Genomic DNA, 22,254 nt, shown 5'->3' with positions numbered 1-22,254 from the left:
GTTTGATTCGATTCAGGGGAGTCGACAGCAGATTTGTACCTGATTTTGACCTTCTCCCAATCTGTTTCTGTGCTAGTGGCAAACATTTTATTTCCTGTCCATCTTTGCGAAAAGCTTGATAAGAAAATGTGCGATTTGGCAAAAGATGTACTTGGAAGTTAGGGAGATGAAAGCCTTCCAGTCAGCACAGCCCTGCAAACCGGGCTGAATAACCACAGCGGTCTCCAAAAAATCTTTCATTTGATGTTGGATCTCTTTCCCTCTGCTGCATCCTCTGTTTTGTTGTTGTCCTAGGAGACCTGGAAAGCCCAGCACCTCAGCCTGGGCTGTCGCCGACCCACCGCCAAGCTGTGATTAAATTCCCTGAAGTGACTTGATACCTAAATCTATAGTGATACATGGCCCTGGACCGTGTCCCATTTAACCTCAAGTTTACACTGTTTATGTTCACTGGTGCCTGCACAGCATAAACATAATGGATCTTTTTTTTTTGCACTTCTGACAATAGCATGCTTGCAGCTAAGATCATATAATTTAATGTGCTCTCAAGCATTAAATGATGGAGTTGTGTAGCTGAGTGAAAGGGAGGGGAGGGTGACAAGTAAACAACTCGTGGAAAAAGAAAGAGAGGTGAGGGGAAAAAGGAGATTGAGAAAAGGAGATTCATTGGAGACCGAAGCAATTTGGGGTCCATTTTACCTTTTGAACCACCTCATCGCCCCTTCGTCCTCTCAGGTGCACCACAACATGATGGCTTTTACCTCCATCTCTCTCTCTCGCTCTCTCGCTCTATCGCTCTCTCTCTCTCTCTCTCTCTCTCTCTCTCTCTCTCCCTCTCCCTCTCCCTCTCTCCCTCTCTCCCTCCCCCCTCCCGCTGGTGATACCTGTCCATCCGTTGTCCTCCAGTAACTCCTCATTTCTCCGAGCCACAGCTCTTTTGTTTGGCATCACACGCTCAGTCTAGGCAGCTTGTTCCAGCACTCTTGCTTTCCCTCCACTCTAGTTTCCCCCTGTAAAAGGCAGCCTTTCGGATCGGCCTGCCCCTTTGCCCAGAGTCCTGTAAACCACACTGCTTATTTGTTTTTTCGTCTGAATCACTAGATATCCCATCCCCAGGCTTTTTGTTTTGTATTTTGTGAGGCAGCATTGTTTGGTGGCCGGCGCTAATTCATTCGCTGGTGCTTCCTTCTTCGGCTGTGATTGGCATGTTTACAGATTAGCGAGGCGCTTGATTAATGCTCTCATTTAACAAAAAGAAAAGAATGGTCAGACCAAGCACGGATTCATTAGCACGGCTTGAAGCCGTGTGGCTGGACACCACTGCTTTCATGCTTGAAAAGATCCCCAGCACAGGTCAATTTGGGTTAGCCACATAAATAACTGCGTGAATTCAAACTAGAGATAGCCTGTCCTCCTGCATTACCCTGAAACAAAACCCATCCAAAGTTTCCAGGCTGTTATAAATAAACCATTATGCGCCGGAAGAATATTCCCCTTCACCTGGGTTCTCCGTTACGTTGTTAAGTAGGGCAGGACAAAGCGATTTTCCGGATACTTCTACAGAGAAGTGCTGGTGTGTAGGTTGAAACATGCAGGCTGGCTCATGTCGATGTCTGTGTACACATGAGAGGTGACCTGTTGACAAGTTGTTTACAGTTGCATGATGTACACACGCCTCCTCAGAGTAGATTGGTACAAATGATGCTGTGGGCTGTTGACAACACTGATAACTTGGGAATTCCCCAAACCATTAGACGCATGTTTGTGAAGGAAAACAAATGCCTTTGGTCATTTAGCTTTGATTAAAAATGCGTCTTTCATTTTTTTCCCCCCATGTTAAACATTGCTGCATTTCATCTTCTATAATCTGCTTGATTAACACTGATTGTACATTTCAAGGCAGGGTAGTTGTATTTCTGTACAAATCAACACTGTGTTACCACTTAGTGATTACGTAAAGTCATTGACAAAGACATTGGCATTTTCTGTTGGACTGTAGTAGTCAAAAAATGGTGGTGTGTGTGTGTGTGCTAAAGAAGTTTAATTGCTGTTCACAATGTACATACAAATAAAAAAAAATCTTTTGCTATGCAGCCTATTTGCATACAGCCAGACTGGACTGGCCAGGTGGACTGTAGTTTAAGACGAAGAGCTTTCTGAAAGGTGGAAGAAGCTCCTAAATTCAGCTGTATGACAAACATGAACTGACCCCCAGACTCGAGTCATAATAATAATCTTATCTCATGACCCCTGACTCGAGTCATAGTAATAATCTTATCTCATGCCATTTGTGTCCACTTCAGTGGAATTAGATAGATAGATAGATAGATAGATAGATAGATAGATAGATAGATAGATAGATAGATAGATAGATAGATACTTTATTGATCCCCAGGGGAAATTCAAGGAATTGTGATATAGGGTAAAAGATCCAGGAGTCCCACTACTGTGACATAGCCAGGCTTCAATTTGACAAAACACCTGAACATGTCACAATATGAAGGAATGTCCTGGGGAGAAAGCAGGCTAAATGAAAGTGTTTTTCACCGAAAAACCCCATCTGTGTGGTTAGAGATGAGAAAAAAGTGAGCATTCATATCTATGGTTCGGCTTCTTTCCAAAGCCAAGGCTAAATACCAAAGGCCACTGCAATAGGCCAGAGGCCAGCAATAAGCCCAGTCCCATCAAAAACATCTGAGATCTGAAATCAGCAGTTGACAGTGGGTAACCTTCAAATATCCGATGCCACATTTGCAAAAGACAAGACCAGACTGTCTATTGAAACATGCAGGAGGCTCTTCTTTGATGTCAATATGAGGCACTTGATCCAACTTATATTTCACCCAGACATTGATTGGAAATATTCATGCAAAATATTGAGTATTCAGTTAAGGCTGTTACAAGCACTTTCAGCTAACTTCTATCAGACTCTTTTATCAGAGTCCATCTTCTCCTGAACACTATACACCACCAGTCGGCAGACAGGGATCTCTATCGTGTGCGTTTTCCTGAGGTGCTAACTTTGCCATATCGTAACTATTTATCTGTCTGACTACAGAACAGAAGTGATTCTATATTTGTTAGCACATTGATTTAAGTTATTGCTGTCAGTAAGTAATCTTATTTTTATTTGACTTGCGTGAGCTTAGTTACAGGTGGTGTAGCGTGACTTGATATGATTTAACAAACGGCAAGGGTAGAATGAACCGGCTTGAGGAGCTGAGACAGGAGAATAAAACTGAAAGTGGAGAGAGATGGATCTTTTTAATAAATGCCAGGGAGCGAAATGCCAACTGTTAACGAGGACCTGTCTCTCTGTCTCTCTCTCTCTCTCTCACTCGCTCTGTATTTTCCCTCAGGGCTTTCATACCGCTGCACCCCCCGCCCAACCAGCAGAATGCCACCCAGTGGGATAAGATGCAGTACCTGGTGGAAGAGTTTGGCAACCGTAAGTAACCTAGATAAGACACCTAACCTAACACTTAGCACCCCCTTAACCCTTCACCGGGGGTGACGTGAATGTTGTAAAATGAATGTTTTAAGGAGTATCTGAGTTCATGGAATTCAACATGGAATTTTAGAACCTTGAGTTGTTACAGAAAATAATCTTTTGTTAGAATGTCCACCTCTCCCCTGCTGACCTGGGGTCTGTATACCCCAAGGAGCTAGTGAGCACTCTAGGCTAGGCTAGGCTAGGCTAGGGTCCCAGCAACAGTTCCTGTCTCTCTTCTCCAGTCCCAGGCAGCTCGGGTCCTAATGGTGTCTGGAGGCGTCTGGACTGGAGCCTGATTGAAAAGTGGTGTGCTGTGGTGTGCGTGGGCTGACACGGGGGCTTGACGTGGGCGACATTTAGCCTCGTCACTGTCAGCCTGTCTCATTGTGGCGCCACAATGCCGTCAACTGCCACACTGCCATCAAGAGTTGGTGGTGGTGGTGAGAGGGGGGGGGGGGGGGGGGGGGGGGGGCTTGGGGTGGGGGTTAGGAAAAAAAATCCCTTGCTTTTGAAATGTCACTCAGGAGCCTTTTCTCAGCCGTAGACTTCTGAGAAGTGTGCCACATTCCTGTTTATCTGCAGATTCTGTGAAAGTGTTTTTCCCCTCCCCAGTTTTGGTTTATTTATTTATTTGGTTGTTATTGAAACATGATTTGAATGTAATCACTGCTGTCTGGAGACAGTCCTGTTTTTGAATGTTTGTTTTATAGAAGTGGCTCTGAATTTTCTTAAAGCGTATCTGTGCTTATTTATGTGGACCAATTGTATTGCTCTGCGTGTGTGCGTGTGCGTGTGCGTGTGCGTGTACAGTACTGTATGTGTGTGTGTGTGTGTGTGTGTGTGTGTGTGTGTGCAGCTCTGGCGTTGGAATCATCCTAAGGTGTTTCTTCCCTCACTAGTTCCTGTCCGTACTAATAGGAACTGGAGGCCAGTGGGCCGGTACTCCCCTAGCAGAACCACAGTGACCTCCAGGCCATCCGGCATCTGGGGATCACCAGGAATTGAGCCCATCTGTCACAGCCACCCCCCAGCTCCACCTGACCATCCGCCCCACACAACCTCGTATCCCCACACATCCCCACACACACCCACCACCTCCACACCTGACTCTGCGGAGTCTCTGTTGGCATCTTGAGGCATGGCGGGGGCACTGAAGGAGTTCACCACAGGCTATTGCTTTTCTTTATCAAAAACGAACGCGAGGGGTCGGGGGGCATCCCAGCAGCCTATTTTTTCTCTCTTTCTCTCCAGATGGTAGGTTAATTGAGCAAACGGAAGTCAACCACCACCACCACCCATCCTCTCCACGTCCCTTGCTAAGTATCACCCCCCTTATGACCCCGTTTGCAGCAAACTGTTCATTTAGGCGGCCCCAGCCAATGCAGGGTGGCCATTAGGACTCGTGTGACAGTGCAGTGAAGCCTGACCGGTCCCCGCCTGGCTTGCCTCTGCAGTGCCGGCCATGCTCACTGACCGAGTGACGCAGTGACGTGTGTGTGTGTGTGTGTGTGTGTGTGTGTGTGTTTGTGTGGGTGTGGTGAGGTTGAGGCCAGGCGGCCTCCTGTTAGATGTGCTTTGGCTCATGTCACACACCACCCTCAAGGTCATAAATCAAGGCAAGTGTGACGATGACAACGTCCTTTTCCACTACCCCCCCCCCCCCCCCCCATCCCACCCCACCATGTGGTCCTTGATTGGGTGAGTGTGTGTTGATGGGATAAAGTAGGTCTGTGTGTGTGGCTGCTGACCGTGGTGCCTCGAGTGTTTTTGGGTCCCAGCTGAGCGCGTTTTTCATAGAGAGAGCCACGGAGAAGGCAGAGTCCTTCACTTCGTATCTCTCCCCCCTCTCTTTCTCCCTCTCTGACTCTCAATCCCTCTTCCCCTGCCCTCATCTCTCTCTCTCTCTTTCTTTCTTTTTTTCTTTCTCTTTCTCTCTCTATCGTTCTCTCTTCCTGCTCGCTGCCTCCCCAGCCTGCAAGACAAAGAGCCGGGGAACAATCCGGCGTAATCCAATGATAGCCTTGAGTAACTCTGTGACAGAGCCACCATCCTCTGGAGGGGAATCTTCTAGCTGGCACCCCACACACACACACACACACACACACACACACACTACCCAAAGCCTGTCCCCTATCCCCTCTACCCGCTAACCCCTTTTTCTCAATTCATTCTTTTGTCTCCACTGGCCCTCTCTGGAGTCCTGCTTTTAATGATTAGAGTTACTCCAGAGAGGTTTTTTTCTTCTAGGGGGGAAAAGGGGGTCTAAATATAATGGCTCTTGAGCGGGGCATTTGGGGTTTGTTTGTCTTAATCAGCACCTGAGAAGAGCCTGCTGATGGGGCAAGAAGATGACCCATTAACCCAGTGAGGGGGGGGGGGGGGGGCTTTTTGGCTTTATTTTTGATAGGACTGTGACTGGGGGGGGGGGGGGGAGAGAGACTGGGTGGGATCGGGAAATGACCTTGAACTTGAACTCGGGGTCCCTGTGGGCACTTAAACCCATATATGGTACGGGCACTGTAGCCACTTGCACCACAGCAACCCTGCAGCGGCCGCGTTTTGCGGCTCGCCTTGCCGATGGTGTCTTTGCAGGCTGGTGGTGTCGTCAGCCGAGCACATAGGGTCACGTGGATCCGTTCGGAGAGAGGAGATCTCTGCAGCGGTCCTCCCAACCCGGCGCCACCTTGCCACCTGTTTGGGTACGACATTGTAGACCATAGCCCCACAACCTGTCAACCCCCCCCCCCCCCACCCCCCCCCACTAGCACCATCTCAGTGACCCAGCTGCACATCATATTTGCAGTGCTTTTAAGCCCATGCTCAGCAGGGTGCTTGTGTATCTGAAACACTGATTTATTCAAATTCATGGGTCCTGTCTGGAAAAACACACGGCTGGTGCTATTAAGCCCAAAATTGGCAGAGCATCAAATGAACATAAAAAAACAGAAGAGGTGATGACAGAGGCCGATGATGTGTGATCTGCATCCCTATTAGAGGAGAGGTGAGGGCTAAAGGATGGGCCGAACACAGAGGGACAGACAAGAGGCTGCGATAGACAGATAGACAGATCTGTATCGGGGAGGTGGGGGTCTGGCTTTCATTCCATCGGCCAGGGGGGATCTTATCTGCAATCGCCCGTAATTATGCAACGGAGGCCAGTCAGGCGAACTGTCTCAGACACTCTCTCTCTCTCTCTCTCTCTCTCTCGCTCTCGCTCTCGCTCTCTCTCCCATTGCGTTCATCCTTTCTCTCTCGTTCCCTGTTTTTTCTCATGCACTCTCTCTTCTTCTCCCTCTAGCTCTCCCTCGCTCTCTTTCTCTCTCACTCTCTTTCATTCTTTCCCCTCTCTCTCACCCTACCCCTCTCTCCCTCTCTTTCACTTTTACCCTCTCTCTCATCCTCCCTCTCTTTCACTTTTACCCTCTCTCTCATCCTCCCTCTCTTTCATTCTTTTCCCCTCTCTCCCTCTGTCCCTTCCCCTCTCTTCCACTCTTTCACTCTTATTCTCTCTCTCTCTCTCTCTCTCTCTCTCTCTCTTCTCTCTCTCTCTCTCTCTCTCTCTCTCTCTCTCTCTCTCTGGTCTCTTGTAATCGCTCTTCTAGCCCATCACATTAAGAGGCCTTGGCAGGAAGGCTGCTGCTCTTCCTCAACGAGCGTGAGAGACGGCCTGCTGACGCAAGACAAAGTGAGCGACAGAGACAGAGAGAAATAGAGAATGAGCGAGGGAGACAGAGAGGGAGAGAGAGAGAGACTGACTGAGGGTGCATTCACACTGGGTCCGTTTAACTGGACCGTACCCGAGTGCCTTGACCAAGCTGGTCTCTGTTCACATTACATATTTGTTTGCGGACCTCAGTCCATTTATGTCATAAACACTAGCTTATTTTTACCAATCGCTTTGCAATGTTGCAAAAACGGCAGTTTATTTTCTGGTTTTGGAACAGATAGCGAACTACACCAGAGTTCTAACAAACCGTACCCCAGACCAGACCCCTGTTTTCTAGCGGGCCCAGGTTCGCACCCAAGTTCGGTAGACTGCATTCACATTACCAAAAATCACCAAACCATCGGTCCAAACAAACTTGGGTCCAGACCAAACAGTCTAGTGTGAATGCGCCCTAGACATGGAGCATTCCATGTCAAATCAGATAAGGTTGTTACCGCACCATCTCATTTTGTTCAAAACTTTGTCATGAATGGGTGCCAAAACTAAGGCCTGTAAGATATTTCGTATCAAACATTATTTTGTCTTCAAATAAAATATTTTGTTAACGTTACCTAACAATATTTGATATGTAGTGTAGCGAGTAGGAAACTTGAAATTCTATGTGGAAATAGCTTAATATATGGATGTTTAATGTACAAAATATCAATGATCTACCATAGATATTAAAACAGAGTTCTATTACCACACAGTTTTATGCTTAACTTCTCAGAATATGCTGTGGATACTGCAAATATTGGCACCACATTAAAAGACATCAAAAGTATTGTATTTGCAGACAAAATATTGATTGATGCCATGTGGGGTATAGAAAATGAGTTTGTAATACCCTTAATATCACTTTTATTGCAATTTGTTCTGAATCTAGGCCATATATATATATATATATATATATATATATATATATATATATATATATATATATATATATATATATATATATATATATATATATATATAATATTATATATATATAAATAAATAAAATCAACGGGTATGCAGTACAAACTTTTAATGGTCCAGTCATTCTGAGAATATGTTTGTCTTTCATCCTCCGGTTTGGGCAGGCCAGGAACAATACTTTTTAAGATATACATGTCCAGACAGGATTTCCTAGATAAGACATTTTTATAGTGTAAAAATCCAAGGCCATAAAAAATATGAGAACATTGGAAGTGAACAAAACATATTTTACATGTTTTCGTTTTGGGACCTAAAACATTATGTTGACAAACGGTGAGCAAAATCTGAGACAATGCAGCAACCATTTTTCTGGATTCTGTCTTGGAATGAACCGTGTTGCGGAAATGTACACACATCTATAAAAATTCGACAGGTGCTGGATACTAGCAAATACGTTAGAAAGAAGAAAGGATATCCGCACACTGTCTTGTATGCTCCCAGTTTAATGGTAGACTAGGTTACAACGTTTCTACCACTCAGGTCTTCGTTCAGGTCCCTTTTGGACATGACCCACATAGAGAATGTAGCACGTTGTATGTACATGCATGTATGTATGCATGTATGTATGTGTGTGTGCGCTTACATGCCTGTGTGCGCACATCTTGGGTGCGTGTGGATTTGTGTGGTGACTTGGTGCTTTAGCTTGCTATTGTCGGTGTTTGCACACGTGTGCATATGTTTGTTTGTGTGTCTGATTGTATCGTCTTACACACACACACACACACACACACACACACACACACACACAAATAAACAAACAAACAAACAAACACTCAGAGAGCCAGCTGAGGAACTCTTTAATAAACACCTCCCTCTCCCTCTTCCTCTTCCTCTCCCTCTGCTACTTCGCCTGGTGTACACACACACCCGAGGGGGCTCCATGCTCTGGGAGATAAGAACCTCCTCTCTCTCTCTCTCTCTCTCTCTCTCTCTCTCTCTCCTTCCCTCTCAGCGCTCGCCTGTGTCCTAGGCAGTGCAGTGCAGATGTGAAGCCCCTGCACCCGCCGATTATAGACAATATACACACCGATGTCTAATCCCCGGAAAATCTGTTGAAGGATCCCGAGCGCGCTGGCAGCAAACATCCTTCCCATCCCTCCTGCCTTTTGTCGGGGAGTTCATAAACAGAGGCGCTCTCCCCAAGCAGAACACGGTGGCCATTGTCTTCATAACCAAGCTCGCCACTTAACAAAAAGCGGTGAGATCACAAAAGGCAAACGCCTATTCAAATGGTAATGCCCAATGCAGCTGTCAGACTTCAAAGCTCTTGTTTTTCTCTTCTTTTTTAAGGCCTGTCTTTCCCCCCCTATCCACCCTTCTTTTATCTGTTCCGTCGGCGGCGGCTAGCAGGTGTATAACTCCTCTTTGTTCCGTGTTTGCCTCCGCTTGTCTCGGGCTCCTTGCGCAGCCAGGTTGCGCGCCACGCTCGAGCTTGAGCTTCTCGTTTTCTTTCCATGATGGGAAAAAAAAAAGGCGCTCACGTTTTCGTGCGTGCGGAAGCATTTCGACTGAAGACGCCACCTCGTTGTTTGGACTCCAAAAAGCCAGATTTCCAGGCCGCGCTGCCTGATGCCAGCATCTCCACTGAGGGGAATGGGTAGCTGGAGTAAGGTGGAGGCAGGGGGAGGTGTTGGAGGAGGAGGAGGAAGAGGAGGTTTTGAAGGAGGAGGAGGAGGACATGTCAAAGAAGAATGATGAGGTGTTGGTGCAGGATGTGTTGGTGAAGGAGGAGGTGAATGGAGAGGAGAAGGTGGAGGTGCTATTGACTGAGGAGGAGCAATAGGTGGTGGTGAAGAAAGAGGAGGAGGAGGAGGAGAAGGAGGTAGTGGTGCTGCTGCTGCCTTGGTCCCTTAGACAGGTGGGGTCTTAACAGGGAGCGAGACCAGTCACTGTCCATCCATCTTCCTCATCTGGCGCTCCCTCTGACAGCTGGCATTGTGCCCCCATTTCTCTCCCCTCCTCTCTCTCTCTCTCCCTCTCTATGCCTCTTTGCCCATCTCTCTCTCTCCCTCTCTCTCTCTCTCTCTCACACACACACACCCTCTGTTTTCTCTCTCTCTCTCCTCTCCCCCGTCTGCCTTCTCTCCACCCCACCTGGCTGTTGTCCTCCCAGGCTCTGCTGGAGACCTGAACTCCATGTCTCCACGCCAGAAAGATCAGACATGGCTCGTGGACGACGTCTCTGTTTGCGCTCGCTTGTTGTTCATCTGTCATGTTGTGTGAATGTTTGACACGGGCCTCCGCATTTATATATTTATTTACCTCAGGGAAATGGATGTTTTCAGGGCAAAGCTACTCAGGTGACATTTCTGTGATGGGCACAAAAGCCAGTGCCATTTTGATAAAAATGGGTTAAACAAAAAATAAATAAATAAAAACTAAGAAACAGTAGCAAGTAGTACCATTATAAGACATCCACCATGCCCCTTGAAAACTCTGAGCTAGACAGGTTTGTTTTAGAACTAGGCCTGAATATTTGTATTTTTATATATTTCTCTCTTTCTCTCCTCCATCTCCACCTCCCTCTCCCTTCTTCCCCCTCTCCTCCTTCTCCCTCTCCCTCTATTTCTCCATCCCTCTCTCTCTCCCTCCCTCTCTTTCTTGCTCTCTCTCCCTCTGCAGATGGCCTGGCTGCTCTGTCTTTCTCCATCAGTTCACTGACCTTGATTGGCATGCTGGCTGTGATCACTTACACGGTGAGTGGACAGGAGGGCTCCCGCTCCGTTGATTTGCATTCTGCAAGCCGAGAAGGGGAATGAAAAGAGAGCAAGAGAGAGAGAGAGAGATAGAGAGAAAGAAAGAAAGGAACATAGGAACGGGGGAAAAAGAGACACTGTCCAAAAGAGAGTTTTGTGAGTTGCCAGGCAAACGGCTTATGGGGACACGACCTGCTTTCCGCTTGGTTTCCGAATGCGGGCGGTTCAGTTATGAGTGTTGGATAGGTAGACAGCTTGTCAGAAAGCTGGGGAAAGAAAGTGTGCAACGTTTTTTTTTGTAGTTGTATATGCTGTGGCCAAAGCCACACAGGGTAAAGCTGCCACAGACCTCTATGTTCAGAAACATTAGCAAGCGTAGAAGCTTGAGTGATTCCTGACAGGCTATGAGCTGGGCAGAAGGCAATATAAACGCTCACACCATTGTCAGGTGAGTAAGTCAAGTTTGATGACTCAATGTTCCTCAATGTGCCTCGCAATTTGCTTTGCTATAGATCTCCCAGCGTGCAATTCAGCTCATTTCACAATGTTATCTCTAACCTGCCTCCCCCCTCCCCCATACACCACACACACACACACACACACACACACACACACACACACACACACACACACACACCCTCCCCCAATCCAGGCCCCCTGACCAAACCTGATCATGCCACAGTTGTGTCGTACTCATTGCTACCTGGCGATGGCGTGCGGCCGGTGAGCCTGTTTTTTTGCAAGCCGTCGGGTGGGTTGGTGTGGTGGAGAGGAGAGGAGAAGAGAGGAGGGCGAGCGTTCTCGATGATGGAGTGGCTGCCTGGCATTAGTAATGTTTTGTGATTCTTGCGTCGTGGGCCCCTCGCTCACGTCTCTCTCTCTCCCCACGCCATGCCGCGCCGCGCGCTGTTCACGCCCTCACCTGAGCAGGGGCCTGGAACGTGATGTATAGGGTGGCCCGCGCACCGCCGCCCGTAGCCGCCGCCTATTTATATATCTGAGGCTCAAAGGCCATTAATATATGCCTGTATTTTGATTCCCTCAGCATACTGTAGCTGTCTGCTGCCTGCACTCGATCCCCCCCCCCCCCCCCCCCCACACACACACACACCATCCCTCTGCCAGGTCCAACGCAAGAAAAATCGACTGCGCTGTAACACTCGTTAATGTCATCCATTTTTCACAGCTGCTATTACCCCTGCTAGACTGTGAACATCTCCAGTGGTGCTTGCGTCAGAGAGGGAGAATCATAGAATAACACCTTGTGAGGGGAGAGAAGGGGGGGGGGGGGGGGGGGGGAGCATATAGGGGGCATCAACTTCCAGACAAAAATGGCTGCGGTGGACAACCCTGGCATCCACCCAGTTCAAAGCGAATGTCGGGAGCATTGTGTCGGCCTCAACGCGAAAAAAGAGGAGAGCTTGTCAGTAAATAGTACACAATCGAACGACAAAGTTGCCGAGCCTATCTCCCTTTGGTGTGGCTAATCCTTCCCTCCTCTGTATCGTCTCCTCTTCCTCCTCCCCTCCCACCCACCGCACCCGTGGTCTCTTGTGCCGAGCCGCGCAAGGCTCACTTTAAAGCGTCGATAATTACCCGGCTACACCGATGCTCATAATGCGCTCGCCACGGCTCGCCTCGCCTCGGCGCTGACCCCGTGTTGTTCGCGGCTTCAAGAGCGGTCCCGCAGCCTAATCTAGACTCCTAGCGCGCCTTTGTTTTTGATGTGTTGTGCTGCCGCAGAGAGAGAGAGAGAGAGAGAGAGAGAGAGAGAGAGAGAGAATAAAAGAAAAACGATAAAAAACAGGACAGCCTGGGGTTTGCGGCGTATCTATCTAGCACTGTCTCTAACTTCCCTTTGTTCCTCTTTTTACCCCTATTCTTTTTACCCTCGCTTTTCTTCTGCTGCTTTTTTCTGCTCTTCTGTGTCCATCTTTTCTCCTTAAACACGTCTGTTCTTTTCCTGTGTCTGCTGGAGCTCTCACTTGACCCTCTGTGTGGCCCACAGTATTCTGATGCCTACAGATAGCATTCCAAGTCAATGTGCTTTAATCATTTGCAGATTAGAGAAGATGATATGAACTATTCTGAATCCTTTGACTTGAATATGACAATGGCCACCAAATAAAGGGTTGTACTAGTGTAGAGAGAATATGTCAGACTTTAAGTTAAAAACACACATCCCGTGAGGGAAATTTGGTCTGGATTTATCCCAATCTGTGAATTATTGAAACACACTCAGCACACAGTGAACACACAGTTAGGTGAAGCACACACTAATCCCGGCGCATTGAGCTGCCTGCAACAACAGCAGCGCTCGGGGAGCAGGGAGGGGTTAGGTGCCTTGCTCAAGGGCACTTCGACCGTGCCTACTAGTCGGGGTTCGAACCGGCAACCCTTCGGTTACAAGTTCGAAGCGCTAACCAGTAGGCCGCGGCTGCCCCCAGTAGCCTTTGCTACATGTAGTGTACTGTGGTAGGGTAGGTTTACTGTACTAAATGAAAGGGTTAGGTGATTTAAACAACACACCTTTTTTGATGCAGTCTCCCTCTGAAAGAATATATTTTGCTATGTTGCACATCGCGCAGTAGCCTTCGATATTTACTGGGAGTACTTTGAGCCAGAGTGCTGAGCTTGACTTGAAGAATCCCAGATAAATACAGCTTTTAAAGTACAAGGTCATCATTAGGCCTCTTTATCAGGGGCTTTTAGCACGGAGACTCCTCTGCTCTTCTGCCGTATTTCTTTACCCCATTATAATTACTATCACATGCTCAAATAGCATATACAGTTATCCGCATGTTAGACTTAGTTGGATATAATTAACATGGTTTTGTGATCATCTATAAATATATAATTAAGTATAATTAATCTAGGTCATTTTTATTTATTTTTTTCACTAATAATAAAACAACATTCAAATTGATGGTCTTCATGTCAGAGCTCCCATTGCTCACTGATGCTTACTCACACTCCCCCATTGGGCCTCTCCTACTGACCTTGGTGACCATGTCACAGCGATGGTCTTGCCCCCCCCCCCATCTCAATCCCATCCTCCAAACGCCTTTCCTGGAAGGGGGGCGATTTATCAGACAGAACTATGTGTTGTTATTATGCATGATTAACCTAATGGAATCTAAGTGATGGGCCCCATATGCGGACCCTTTGCAGCGTAGTCCTGCCCTGGCGGGGTTAATTTATCACCCGCCCGCACTCCGAGGTGGCCACTCACTCTTAATTCAAGCCACTGGCCCGGGATGTAAACTCCATATAACAACACAGCACGGAGCAGAGTGGCCGCCCGAGGAGCCCACTCCACTCTAGCAAATGCACATGCAAGCACTTCCAGACGTCCCCCCTACCTACTGTTTGGTGGAGTAGTTGTTTATTTATTAATTTATCTATTTGGCCAGCACAACACTTTCAACAGTGTTGGGAAATTAAAATTCCACCAATGCTGGTATGCTTTGGAATCTTTCGGCCTTATTCGTGCTCTGAAATATGAATTGGAACTCTTTGGCGTTATTCGGGATCTAAAATACTTAAGGCTAATGGCAGTATGGTTCTTGTCTGCTGTCAGGTTTCCTAAAAGGCTTTTACAGGGCTAACTGCAGCCATGCCCAAAAGGGAACTGTATCTTTCTTTGCCCTCTCGCTTGAACCTTTTAATATTTACCATATTGCCTCCTGATGGCAAGACAGAGCCAGCTGCGCAATGAGGTTTGAGCTTTTCGTGTTGGCTAAAAGAGAATTGCTTTTTTAAATCTTAGTTCATGCAAAAAACGTGGACATAACCACTTCTGCTCAGCTGAATGCTTGTTGCCCTTTTGAAAATGGGAAACAACCATACCTTGCCTACACCTCACTGTTTACTGTTTGTTTTCAAACCTCACTTCCTTGTGCCCTATTTAGCAGATTGTGATGGCATTAGGTTTTGTTTGGATGCTTTTTGACAGTAAAGATGCTGATTTATATAAGTGAGCAGCAGAAGGAGCACACGCATGGGCATGGGCGAGATGGCGTGAGGTGGAGGCCTCTTTTGTGTGTGTGTGTGTGTGTGTGTGTGTGTGTGTGTGTGTGTGTGTGTGTGAGAGTGTGTGAGAGTGCAGCATTAGCATAAGCCATTAGGCACTCACACATAGAGTTGCCGGCATCGTCCGCACACTCCCTCACCCGTGCCAACGCTTTTGCAGCAGTCGTTTCGTTTCAGCTCTTCCCCTTGATCTGGTTTTCCCATTGCCTTCCCATCACCACCACAGCCACCCACAGCCACTCTCTTCCCCCTCATCCTTTGGCATTGTCTTCCATGGGGGGGGGGGGGGGGGGGGGGGGGGGTTAGTTTACTGTGACACGCTCCATAGCCTGTTGACACTTTGCCATCCTACTCAGAGGCCACTTTTCAAGGTTTTTGCACCGGAAACGTGTGCGGGGTAGGGGATGGGGTGAAAGTTGGGCAGTGAAAAAAAAAAACACCACTTCCTCTTCTGTCATGTCATTTTTAATGAAATGAAGATGATATATTTTTATATTTATGCTATTTGACCGCTTCAGATTTGCTTGCTACTGCTTCGTTGGCACCATAATATGCAAATTCCAGGTCATCTGTAATGAGGGCATTGCACAAAACAAAAATCCTATTTAATACACTTCCACTGTTCATTTCGCCTTTGAGATGACATTACAATGAAAATGATTGGCTCGGTATGACTTTTTAATGTGATTGTGATATTTGCATATGCATATGGGTGTATATCACGGCCCCTTATAGCATATCTGAAGAGAGAGCTAGGGCTATGGGCATGAGTGCATGAGTTGGGGTTGGTGAGATGGACTGGTGGTCACTGGTGCGTTTCAGTCCCCCATGGTGGTGCCCTGCAGTTTCAGCCAGTCAGCCTTCGTACCAGACAGCCAGCCCGCCAGCCAGCGCGCCAGTGCTCCCGGCTGGCCCCAGCGCTGTGATTTAAAAGCCTGGCTGGTGTGCTGACTTATGGCCCTCGCGGCTCCATCTCGCGCGCCCCACCTCCTCATCCACCCTAAATCTCTCCAGCTTGAAGACGCTGATATCGAATGAAAAGGTGAGGAGATTAATTTTCTCTGATTTAATCACAGGCCAGTAAATTGACCTGGGAGGGCGAGATGAGACCCCCCCGCCTTCCACACTGTAATCCCACAACTCGCTGTTCGCTAGGTGGAGCCTACTCCACGTGGCACTGGCGTCCAGTTTTTATTAGCTGTGGTTCTCCGTTGGTCTCCATCTTCTCTTGATGTTCTTCAGCTGCTCACACAGCTATATTCTTCCACTACCTCAAAAATCATTGCCTGGCTGAGCGATCCCCATTTTTGAATACGTAAGGCCATCACCGGTGGGCTATCCTCTGTCTTTCATTGTCCTCTTCCAGTAGAAGCTCCTACGACTAATGTTAGTCACTATTAACCATTTGGTTATACCCTGCTGTTGTCGAAGATATCATTATAGTGAGATATATATATAGAGCACATGCAATCTGTTCCACATCTGCCTGTGCTAGCTAAATTGACAGTGCTATATTTGTTAGGTGCAAGTAAACACAATTACTTTCTTAATTTCCTTTCACATAATCTGACTATATTTAATTTCCGAACTTCCCAGGGACAAATGGTAAAGGGAACTCTTAGGATGCCATCTGTCATGGGTTCCGCGGTCATTGCTTGTTGACAAACATCGCTCACTGTAATGTGCATTATGCTCTTTGACCTGCAGGGGTCAGGGTGTGCACACATGGGAAAAATATCTAATTTAAAAGTCAAGTCATCCGTGGGTGTTGAGCTCAAGAGCACAGGGAACAGTACCTAATGACGTTGGTGTGCACTTACCACACATGAAGAGCTGTGCCTAGCACATTTACAGTATGGCCAAGGCCACTGGGAGCTATTTTTCGCCACGAGATCTAGAGTACCTGTAATCATTTGAGAGTCGCTCAGTTGCTGCAGAGCTCGGTGAAGTTCAGAAGTTCCCATAGTTGTTGGCTTGTGGTGGAGCGCACAGTAGTTTCTTATCATCTCATCATTTACTCCATTTACTACAATGCTAAGATTACTGGTGCAGAGCTCAAGGTTGACTATGCAGGTTAAAGGATGACTCCAGTAACTGTGTTCTGTTTGTTCAACACATCTAATTGTTGGTCACTAGCTACTCGCACATCAAAAACAGACCCCCATACTGGGAAAGCAAAGCCCTAAAGCCTTACACATATCTCGGCTCGAGGAGCTGTGGAAGGAAAGGGCATGTATTATTCACACCCGGCCCAATCCCCCTACAAACCACACACACACACACACACACACACACACAGGCTTTTCTTTGTTCCCGGAGCTACTTGGCAGTGTGTGTGTGTGTGTGTGTGTGTGTGTGTGTGTGTGTTTCACCCCACTGGCACCCCAGCCCCTCTCCTCTGTCCTCTCTTCTCCCCCCACCCCCACCCAGCAGAATCCATCTCTCAGCTAACAGCTCCTCTCTCTGCTTCGCCTCATGCCCATCAGTGCATCTCTACCTGCCCTCTTTTTCTCACACTCCTGAGTCTGTGTGTGCGCGTGTGTGTGTGAGAGAGAGAGTGTGTGTGATCATTCTCTCCTACCCCGGAGTCTTATTCTCTTGACCGTGTGGGAGAACACACCTGTTTCCCCTCTGCCTTTTTTTTTCTCTCTCTCCCTCTCTCTCCATCCCCCACTCCTCCTCTCCTCCTCTCCTCCTCTCCCCCCTCTCTCTCTTTCTCTCTTGGCCGGGCGGCTGAAGGGCAGGGAGAGTGCCCCGCTAGGGGGATGCGGGACAGGTTCTCCTTTTATGAGAAGTGCTTGGTATTCAGAACATGGCTCCGGCCCTAAGAGCCCCATGATTCATTGCAAGGGGCGACATTGCTCATAGCAGTGATCCACAGTCCCGACTAATAATAGCCCAGCCTGCATTGGTCTCCCAAGTGACTCCCCCTCCACGCTACGCAACGCTCAAGAAAAAAAGCTAGCAAAGTTACTTTTCTCTAAACCCCCCACCGACCCCACCCCCCAATATGACACAAAGAAGGAGGAGTGGATCTCCAGATACGTCTGCAGGAAAAATCTCTGTTTTTCCCCCTCCGGTTTAGGGGGTGTAATTGAACAGAAAGGCGTACTTGTTTCATGATGAAAACAGCCGACGTAAGAGTGGATATGCCCCTTAATGGTTTGTGAGTGAGTGAGCGAGCGAGTGAGGTGTGTGTATTTCAGAAATTTTGTGTGTGTGTGTTGTTTGGCCATAGTGGCGGAGGGGGGGGGGGTGGCGGAGAGTGGAGAGTGCCAGCCTATTTTTTTTCTCAGTCCATATCGATTTGCCACCGTGCAGGTATTGAAGATGGCTCTCATTTTTAATTAAAGTTCAGACATCTTATATTGTGCCTGCTAGGAAGCTCCCAGTCTGGGGCTCCAAAGAAGCTCAGAGTCCCAACGTCTATTTGTTTTTATTTATTTGTATTTATTTGATCTCATCGTCTGTATTCTTGAAAGCAGGCCAGAAGAAATGGCCATTGATGTGCGCGTGGGTATTTAAGAAAACGTCTTGATTTATGCCACTTAAAAAGTCGTGCCACGGAGTCCCTTGTGGATAGTTCTTATTTATTTATATACTGTCCGCCTATGGGGGCACCAGTTCTCTCTGAGACTGCAGGATGTCTGCAGTCCCTGCCTGTGATCTGGTGCCTCTTTCTGTCACATGGGGGCACTGTTCGGCTTCAGATACTAACAGAGTGCTCTCTTCCCTCCACTCGCACATGCGTGCGTGCACACACACACACACACACACACACACACTCACTCACACACACACACATACACACATACACCCACACACAACCAGCTCTACCTCCTAGCCGCAGCCGAGCTCAAAATGGTCGCTACTCACCACAGGCACACACTTCCAACACACACGCGCACAAACTCACATACACATATACGCACACTCGTACACACTCACACATACACAGTCACGCACACACGCACACACATGCATGTGCGAGGCACTGCTTCAGATGACATCAGTTAAAGGGCTCTGGAGGCCAGCCGCTGTAATGTGATTTGTTGTGTGTGTATTTAGTCCCTGTGCATTTATGGACATATGTCACTGTCTGTCTGTGTGTGTGTGTGTGTGTGTGTGTGTGTGTGTGCGCAGAGGGTGTGTGTGTGTGTGTGTGTGTGTGTGTGTGTGTGTGTGTGTGTGCAGAGGGAGGAGGTGGGAGAGGAATGGTGTCAGTGGGCGTGCATGCATTACATGGGCATGTAAGGCCCGCACTGATGACTGCTTGTTGTGTGTAATGACTCTTTGATGTATCCTCTCTCTCCCTCTCTTTCTCTCTGTCTCTTTCTCTCTCTCTCTCTCTCTCTCTCTCTCTCTCTCTCTCTCTCTCTCTCTCTACTTATCTCTGTCCATCTCTATATATCTCTCACTCCCTCTTTCTTTTCTCTCTCTCTCTCTCTCTCTCTCTCTCTACACTTATCTCTGTCCATCTCTATATCTCTCTCACTCCCCCCCCCCCTCTCTCTCTCTCTACTTATCTCTGTCCATCTCTATATCTCTCTCACTCTCTCTCTCTCTCTCTCTCTCTCTCTCTCTCTCTACTTATCTCTGTCCATCTCTATATATCTCTCACTCCCTCTTTCTTTTCTCTCTCTCTCTCTCTCTCTCTCTCTACACTTATCTCTGTCCATCTCTATATCTCTCTCACTCCCCCCCCCCCTCTCTCTCCCTCTACTTATCTCTGTCCATCTCTATATCTCTCTCACTCTCTCTCTCTCTCTCTCTCTGTCTCTCTCTCCCAGGCATACGGCATGTCAGTGCTCCCACTCAACCTCATCAAAGGCACGCGCAGCGTCGTCTACGAGCGTCTGGAGAACACTGAGGACATCGAGGACATCGAGCAGCAGATCGAGAAGCTTAAGTCCAAGGTCGCGACCCTCATTTCCTGGATCAGCCTCTGATCACTTTGCCACTCAGCGATTCCATTGCAGATATCTTGTTCATGCCATTAACCAAACTACAGGCTACACGTCACCTTAGCCGTGGGTTATAATGTTTTTCTCGTTGGTCAGTAGGTTGCTGTCATCCCATGTCAGAAATCAACATTTATCATACTCGAATCTCCAGTCCAACCACTATTAAGATGGCTGCTTTAACGGCCCTTATTAAATGTGCGAACATGTTTGAAACATCTGGTCCTCTAGCAGGTGGTTATCTTTAATCCCCTCCCTCTCCTCTCCTTTTCCCCCCTCTCTCTCCTTCCCTTCATCCCTCCATCCCTGCAGTGCGAGGACGGCCGGCCGCTGGCCACGCGTGACCGGCGGAACCTGCAGGACCTGGAGGCCAAGCTGCAGGTGCTCCAACGCCGCAGCCGCCACCTGGAGATCGCCGAGCGGAACTGCTGCACCAAGGTCGGCAGTGCCCTGCGCCCGCTCAAGGTCAGTGCCGCCATGCCCGCCCGCCCACCTCCACGCACACCACCACGGCCGCGCCATACGACACAGCTCAGCGCCAACGCATCCATCACCATCACCATCACCATCGGCCCGGGCCCGCCACCGACACAGAGCCAGGCTTTTCTTTTGCTCCTAGTTTCATGCTTTCAAATCAGCAGGTCCTCCAGGCTTTACCTATGATTCTCTCTTTTTAACTCTGCTTTTTTTTTCTGGTGGTGGTTTCAGCGAGAGCCCTTGTAGTCTGAAAGCTGTGAGCAATAGTTTCGTCAGGTTCGCAGAGCCCCTGGCACAATGTCAAGAGAAAGTTAAACGCAACACATTACACTGTGTGATTCGTAGGGGGAAAAATAGAGCCTCTCGTAACATGTTTCACAGGGACAGGCACTTGCGCTTGATATTTGAAGGTTTATTTTCTTCCACTCTCTCGCTCTCTCTCTTGCCAAGGTGAAGCAATATGCTCATTGCTCGATAATTAATTATTTTTTTTGATTCTCTCTCTTGCTCTCTCTCACTCTCTCTTGCTCTCTCTCTCTCTCTCATTCTGTCTTTCACTCTCTCTTCCTCTACTGTCGCTCAGATGTTGGTCCCAGATGAGTGCTGTAGTTGCCCCCTATCTCACTATTTCTGTGTAGTTGAAAAGGAGACCCCACCCCTCTTGTTTTTCTTTGTTATTTATTATTTGGTGTGGTGGTGGTGATGATGATGATGATGATGATGATGATGATGCCTCCCTCCTGCAGTAGCGCACAAGTGCTCATTGGGTAGCTGCTCTCTAAGGCACCAGCAGCAGATGCCCGGCTGCAGGGCTTGGCTGTGACCACACAGCTGCTACTCAGGTGCTGGAGCTATCAGACCAGCCATCAAGGGCTAGTTGTGGTTCTGCTCTTGTTTCCTCTGGTGCCATGTCTTTGATCAAGACTGGATTGCAAAATTGCTGGCGTTGGAGTGCCATTTTAACTGGAGAACTCCTATTTAGAAAACTGACAAATTGCACTTAGCAGGGCTGCACTGAAAGAAATATCCTTTGGAGAGCCAAACATAAAGCAATACTCTCACACACAGTCACACACACATGCATGGACACACAAACATGTACTGTATACTTTCAGCCATCATCAAAACAATCACACACACACACACACACACACACCATTCACAATCATTCAGTGGTGTGGGGCATTGGGCACATCCTCCAGTGGAGTGACATGCCATCATTGTGGCCTTCGCATCAGGGAATATCCTGGTCAATCAAGTGCAGATTGTGCCAGCACTCCAGCGCCCGGCGATCATGTTTACGGGCCTGAAATGGCCGCTTTGATGACAGCACTCAGTCACCGGGACCCACACTGATGAGGGGAGCGCAGGGGAGGGGAGGGGAGGGAGCATGCAGGCTAGCCCAGAGCACAGACCCCACCAACACCACCACCCTTCCTCCAAATGGACCTGATTGCTCCACAGCCCTCTCCCTTCCCCCATCCTCAGAGGAATTTCTTTCTTTCTTTCTTTCTTTCTTTCTTTCTTTCTTTCCTCTTGCTCAATTTGACTTCTTGATTAGGCTTTGATGGGCATTTGATTGCCTTAACTAGTGAATACAAATTGAATCTAACATTTTTTTTTTGGGTAGACCCCCCCCCCCGCAGATGATGTTAGCCTCCTGTCTGTATTGCTCCAACCAAGATCAAAAGGCTCCCTTATCAGGGTCCTCCCAGTGAAAGGTTGATTGAACTGACTTTGTGTCTCTGAGATATATCAAGTGACAAGCGATGCTTGAACAAAGATGACGTGACTGACGTTTTTATTTTTCCCTTTTGCTCTTCCAGTTCATTTCCGAGTGCTTCTCGTCTGTGACTTAGCCGTCAGTACTTTACTCTCTCAGCCCAGTCGTTTGATCCCTTTTTAAAT

At 47.9% G+C, this 22,254-nt stretch overlaps 1 protein-coding gene across 1 annotated transcript in view; it reads left to right on the top strand.

Annotated features, from left to right (window-relative positions):
- lmbrd1 (LMBR1 domain containing 1) overlaps window positions 1–22,254 on the top strand; it is an 88,662-nt gene that overhangs the window by 28,802 nt on the left and 37,606 nt on the right. Inside the window, exons 6-9 of the mRNA XM_042065648.1 lie at window positions 3,360–3,448; window positions 10,803–10,876; window positions 19,699–19,824; window positions 20,182–20,334. Of these exons, the coding sequence (XP_041921582.1) occupies window positions 3,360–3,448; window positions 10,803–10,876; window positions 19,699–19,824; window positions 20,182–20,334 (442 nt within the window). The remainder of the gene's footprint in view (window positions 1–3,359; window positions 3,449–10,802; window positions 10,877–19,698; window positions 19,825–20,181; window positions 20,335–22,254) is intronic.

Source organism: Alosa sapidissima, chromosome 16 (assembly GCF_018492685.1).
Source record: "Alosa sapidissima isolate fAloSap1 chromosome 16, fAloSap1.pri, whole genome shotgun sequence".
In the NCBI taxonomy this organism is placed as follows: Eukaryota; Metazoa; Chordata; class Actinopteri; order Clupeiformes; family Clupeidae; genus Alosa; species Alosa sapidissima.
Note: the sequence above shows the minus strand (reverse complement) of the source record. Positions and strands in the feature narration are given on the sequence as shown.